General features: G+C 37.1%; 1 protein-coding gene across 1 annotated transcript; it reads right to left on the bottom strand.

Annotated features, from left to right (window-relative positions):
* Positions 1–241: 241 nt before the first annotated feature.
* Positions 242–5,937, bottom strand: ubald1b (UBA-like domain containing 1b). Its single transcript, XM_016570368.1, has 3 exons — positions 5,708–5,937; positions 5,328–5,381; positions 242–976 (listed from the first exon to the last, which is right to left on the bottom strand). Exons 1-3 carry the CDS (start codon positions 5,813–5,815, stop codon positions 680–682), a joined length of 459 nt encoding a protein of 152 aa, XP_016425854.1. The 5' UTR covers positions 5,816–5,937; the 3' UTR covers positions 242–679.
* Positions 5,938–6,587: the final 650 nt, after the last annotated feature.

Here is a 6,587-nt window from a genome sequence, read left to right as displayed (position 1 = left end):
GAAATCGCATCATATGACCCCTTTTAATAAAAAATGCCAATTCAGTTCATTACAGAGACATAAGGAAGTCAAAAATTTCAGTCCAGGTCAAAGGATCAAGTGATTTCTACAGTAAACCTGTCAATTAAAGAGACAGTTCAGCCAAAAATGTTCATTCTGTCATCATTTACTTGCTCTCATGTCCTCCCAAGCCTGTATGACTTTCTTTCTTCTTTGGAATATAAAAGAAGATATTTTGAAAAATATTTCAACTGTTTTGACTATAAAATGAAAGTCAATAGGTTCGGAATGACATGACGGTGAGTATCTATTCTTTTAACCTTAGATCCACTGCAGGTGTTTAGTACACAGTGCAAAATAGAGTATTCACCATTACTTGAGAACTGCTGAAACTGAAGACAATATTCAGTAACACATTCATTTGTCTGAGGTTATCTGTGAATATGCTACATAATTACTCATTCTGTCCATCTTTTTGGTAATCGCTAAAAAAAAAAGCATTTTAAAAGATCCCAGATCTCCTGTGACCTCAGAGAAGAGGCCACACGCTGTTCCACCACCGCTCACTGCAACCCAGTGCTCTCGTCGCACTGTTTTACATCCACAACTGCCGAAATCATCAAGCGGAAGGTCCATCCTCTCTCTTCGTGTAAAGTGTGATGGCTAGTTAAAGCGGTCTCTATCTCTCAGCCTCCATGATGATACTAGCATGCTCAGCGGAGGCTTGCTGAGTCACGGCTGCCGGCCAGCCTGGTGACGGCATTTGTGGCATGAGCTGACCTGGAGTCCATCGCCCCTGGTGACCAGGGGTTGCCGGAGGGCTCATGGCCCAGTTGGTGTGAGGAGCTGGTGACGTAGCCATAGAAGCGATGGGACTGCTGTTGCCGAAGCTCTCGGAGGCTTTAAGACGAGAGAACATGGCTAGGGCATCTGGGAAGTTGGGGGGTGTCGCAGGTGTGTTGGCTGGAGTGCACATCTGGAAACAAAGAGAGAACCAATTTAAAACTGGTACTGGTAATGGATTGTTTAACCCACAACCATCAGTTTCATAAAGCAGATTTTAACAACCATGTCCACTGAAATGGCTCATGAATTGCATTTTTTAATGCAAATTTTTTATTTGATAATGTTTCCTGAGGTGCACTTATGTTAGTATGATTTTTACATCAAAATTTGACAATTTAGAAATAAAAGGCCATTTTCTACCCTGATTTTAGCGCTCTGATTTGAACGCGGTGTTGGAAGGGGCGTGTCTGCTGACTTCAATGGAAACGCCCACTGCTATGATTGGCTGATATCTGTGCACATGAAATGAGTATTACATGAGGAGCTCTCTCAAGAACTTTTACTACATTTTTACTATTACAGCTGTTGAAATTAACTAATCATGGAGTGTTGATTATAGCATTATATTTAGATTAGGGCTGCACGATAAATATCGCACGATATTTAACGCGCATCTCGTCAGTAAAGCCGGTTCTGTAATCAGCGGTAAATCTCCATCACGTGCGTGCTTTCAAGTGGAGCAGCATTTACTACACAGAGCCGTTGTTGACTGACAAGCTGCGCAAAACCACGATCATATTTTGCGCATGTTTTGCGCAGCTTGTCAGTCAACAACGGCTCTGTGTAGTAAATGCTGCTCCACGTGAAAGCACGCACGTGATGGAGATTTACCGCTGATTACAGAACCGGCTTTACTGACGAGATGCGCGTTAAATATCGTGCGATATTTATCGTGCAGCCCTAATTTAGATCTACTCCCGTCGCATGGAAGGTTGCAGTGATGAGCTTTGTAGCCGAAGACAGACTGTTGAGTGCATGAATGCAGTGATCTCATCATTGCAACTCGAGTTTTGCACTTTCACAAATTCATCATAACAGTGCAAACACATTGTAAATAAGAGATTCATTGTGCAGTGTCGACTGCCTCACTGAATATAAACTCGCAGTGTGAATGACATCTGCAGCGATTATAAAGGGAGCGTTCTTTGATCGCTTTCTGTATATAATTTAAGATTAGGCATTAGAATGAACATGGTTACTTACATGTTGTGGTATTACTGTCAGGTCCATATCTTATAGTAAAAGTCTGTTTGCAAAGCCTGTGCCGAAACTGCGACTCATTAACTAAAGAATCCACAGTGAAATGTACTGAACAAACAAATAATGCTCTACTTAGACTTCACCATAGTTGAAAATAAATAATCACTTTCCTAGGATTAGCATCCTTTGGAAGGTAATGTTTTTTTAAGTCCAGTGATCCTGTATTGCTCTTCTCTCCTTCTCATCTCACTAACGCACCAGTGGGCGGGGCCAAAGATGTGATTATGCAGAAGCAGGCATTGATCTGACTCTGCAGAGGTGGGCTTTCGTTGCACTATTACGTCATAATGTGACAAAATCTGAAACAAGTCGTTTTTTGAGCTTGGTTTCAATAAAAGCTGTTTTTGGACTAACAAGGACGTTTTGAACTCTGAAACTCACAGGATGTTTTTTATAGTACAATGACCTTTTACATGTCAAAACATCAAGGAAAATTTGATTTCTCAATTCATGACCCCTTGAATGGAGAATTTGTAGAATTCCAGCAAGAGTCGTTTTCTGAAACAAGGAATTGAGGAAGTTGCTGAAATGTATTAGTGACTGAGGTTGTAGACCTTTGGACAAGCAGGACATGATACAATAATGATTGGCCACCTCTCCTGAGTAAACACCAGACCTGATTCACTGACACAAGTTACTATAGCAACGTTTAGTCTTTCAGAGGCCAGCTTTAAGAAGATAATCAGTGAAAAACAACACCAGTGATGTCTTTTGTGACATGTTGTGCTCCTGTTGTTCAAAACAAATTAGAATTTAAAGAATCTAAGACCCATATTTATATACGGTTGGTCAATCGCAATACTGTAGTCAAATATTGTTTCGTAATGAATGCTAAACTGTATACATTATTACTTTTATTCAGCAAGGATGTTAAATTGATCAGTGATGGTAAAACATTTATAATGCTACAAAAGATTTCAATTTGTAATAAATGCTGTTCTTTTTAACTTTATATTAATCAAAGAATACTGGAAAAAAATGTATCACAGTTTCCACAAAATCAATAAGCAGCACAACAATCAATATTTCAAGACCATTTATTTGGTACATAGTTATGCAATAAGTAGGATAATGTACATTGAGTTGATCATTAAGTCCATTATAATTAATTATTTCACTCAGCAGCTCTGAGGGCTTTCATATACACATACTCACTTGGTTTGGTTTCTGTAGATGGCATAACTACACCGGCAAAAAGCACATTAGTCCAGTGACAGTCATTCAAAAGCAGCCATGTCTGACAAAATATTTTCTAAATGATTTGTAAACCACAAGTATATCATTATATTCTACCAGTGGATCAAGGACCAGCTTGTGAATAACAGCAATTAAGTTCCATCAACTGCACCAAAAATCCCTCACCCTGGGACATCCTTACGGCTATGAGCTATAATAACTGAACCTCGAAACTGAAAGCTGCATGTGTAAAGGTTCCTATAAAGAGCTCACTCAAACAATTCTCTGTCATTCGAAAGTGTAACTTGTCTCTACTTTCCAGTCACAAGTCAAGTCAAACACAGATCATTCGTACTGCAAAAATCAGCCATCTTCTCACACTCTCAGGGCCCCAAACATTTTAATCAGAATCTGATTTGATTTTTTTTCATTGTCATGTTCTTTGCTTAGATGTACTGTATATGCTTAGACACTGCCTGTAGGTCTATATGAAGGAAATGTAATATTACAGTTGTTAGTAATTATAAACGCAGTCAATAACCTGACGCTGGTGACGTCACCATATTGCAGCGCCCATAAGGGTGCGACCCGCTCCCTGAAGAATAAAACAGCCTTTTCTAAAACACTGATACGAGTCTGAGTCTCGCGTGAGTGTACTGTACATCATAGGGCTGCACGATTATGACAAAAATCATAATTGTCGATTATTCCCTTGAAATTGTAATTGCGATTATTAATTACGATGATCACAATTTACATTGAATGATGTTTATACCATTGTTTAATGCAACTGCATGCCATATATTTATATGAAAAAATAAGCTGAAAACACTCTAACTGAAAAACTTTGTGATTTTCTAAAGTATTAAGCCTCAAATGTCAAATATACATCGGATTGGTATCTTCTTTAAATTATAAAAAAGTAAAAATATGAATTGTATAATAATGTTATACTAAAACTAAAATTAAAATAATAGGAAAAACCCTTAAGATAACACGTTGAAAGAAAAAAACGCATCTTAAGCACGCAGAATAATATAAGTGGACTTTGAACGATTAATTGCCGCTTTGAACGATTACGTAATTGTGGCATCCATAATTAGAAATTCGATTAATTGTGCAGCCCTAGTACATTTAAATATTTCATAATTTCAACAATGTTCATTTCACGAAGTAAACCTTCTTTAAAGGGGTCATATGATGCGATTTCAAGTTTTCCTTTCTCTTTGGAGTGTTACAAGCTGATTGTGAATAGATAAGATCCCTGAAGTTGCAAAGACTAAAGTCTCAAAACCAAAGAGATATTCTTTATCAAAGTTAAGACCACTGGGTCAGCTGGCCAATCAGAGCAGACTGCGCTTGTCGGAAGGAGGGACTTTGTAGAAAACGAAGCGTTTGGGCATATAGGACCTACAATAATGTACAGTATTTGAAAAATAATGTTTTTTTTTAACATTAAAGCATGTCAACATATTCTGTCACACCAAATACACAAAAAAATGAAATTTAAAAAGGCATCATATGACCCCTTTAATTCGCAAAAACTAGTGTGCACTGGTAGCCTAAGTGAGAGGCAAATAAGGTGCTTTCCAAGGGTTAACTACATTTGATTCGCTTTGGAGTAATTCCAAACAAATCCCTTTCATTTAAAATATCTGTTAAAAAATTAAAATTATGCGTTTAAGCCAGTGAGGTTTTGAACATGCTACAGTGTGTTGCTGTCGTGTAAACAGCGCCGTGTCAAGCGCGTGCTCTCTTGTTCCCGGAATCTCCCTCCCCCACAACTTTGGACACGTTTGCAAAAACGCAAGTCCCATGAGTCCAGATTATTTTTTTCATCTTAAATATTAACACATTTACCTACGGGAGGCTGTATGCGCTTAAACGACAAAGTAACGAATTAGCGAATGAAACATAAATGTAGCCTTCGCTAGAAACATGTCAGCCTGTGTTTATTTTTGTCTGACTCGTGGTTTCAACATGGCGGAAGTCATCATAACAGATATTAAAGGACACAATAATAAACGACAAACAATTATACTCACCATTTGATGGCTGTAGGGAATATTAGCCTCTTGGAAAAATGTACTGAGAGCAGTCTGCAACACCATAATAAAAGAGATGTAAATTCATAAATACTCGAGGAAGTAAGCAAATGTGTATTGGAAAACTTTGAACATAACATAACATTAAGCGTAACTTTATTAACTTTTTATTACACTGAATCCCATATTTTAAAAAAATTATGCATTTCAATGTCTTATTTGTTTATGACTGCTGTCTGGTGCTTGTTTCGCACGAGTATAAATTATGTTTCATGCGTCAAATAAAGTAAAAGTTACTGATTTGCGTTATTTATCTACTTATTTATTTATTACTGTGTCACAAGACATTCAGTTTGATGTGGCCTAACAAACAAACATACCTCAAACTGCCAGTGTGAAGCTTGTAGAAGCTGTTTTGCTTGATCTGCCGCACATCCGGCTGTAAGAACAAACTGATTTATCATAACCTGATGCCTTAGTTCGTCCATATTTAATTAAGAAACCTGTGCGATTTCGTCAGTTAAAAGCTTCAGCTTGCAGTCTTTCAAAAACGCCGCACTCAAACATCTACTTGTCGACTGGAAACAAAAAATGTTGTGTTGAACCGTCCTCCTACTTAGCGCCCGCTGTTGGACAACTGCAGTGAGCGTCAGAGAGGAACTCTGGGATTTGTAGGCCAGTGTGCAGAAACGAGAGCCTAGATAGGACTCGCTATTTAATAACAAAACAGATGATTTCCATGGATATGAAATTTGTTAAATTCTTACAAACATACTTTACATCAAGCTGTCACCACTGTATCATGTTATTGGGATTTAACCAAGGGCGTAGCCATCATTTCAGAAGTGAGGGGGACAGAAACGTTTTATTTATATTTACATTTAGTCATTTAGCAGACATACATTATAAATGTAAATGTAATGTAAATATATATATATATCATTACAATATAACATTTCTGTAATCTACTATTTAAAATACCTGCTTTCTATTTGAATATATTTAAAAATGATTGATGTGATCAAAGCTGAATTTTCACATCCTTCAGAAATTATAATATGCTGATTTGCTGCTCAAGAAACCTTTTTTAATTATTATTATCAATATTTAAAACAGTTGAGTAAATTTTTTCAAGATTCTTTGATGAATAGAAGGATCCAAAGATCATTATTTATGTGAAATAAAAAGCTTTTGTAACATTATACACTACAGTGGTGTGAAAAAGATTTTGCCCCCTTCCTGTTTTATTAATTGTTTGCA

The sequence above is a fragment of the Sinocyclocheilus rhinocerous genome, unplaced genomic scaffold (assembly GCF_001515625.1).
Source record: "Sinocyclocheilus rhinocerous isolate Xijiao unplaced genomic scaffold, SAMN03320098_v1.1 scaffold292, whole genome shotgun sequence".
NCBI lineage: Eukaryota > Metazoa > Chordata > Actinopteri > Cypriniformes > Cyprinidae > Sinocyclocheilus > Sinocyclocheilus rhinocerous.
Note: the sequence above shows the minus strand (reverse complement) of the source record. Positions and strands in the feature narration are given on the sequence as shown.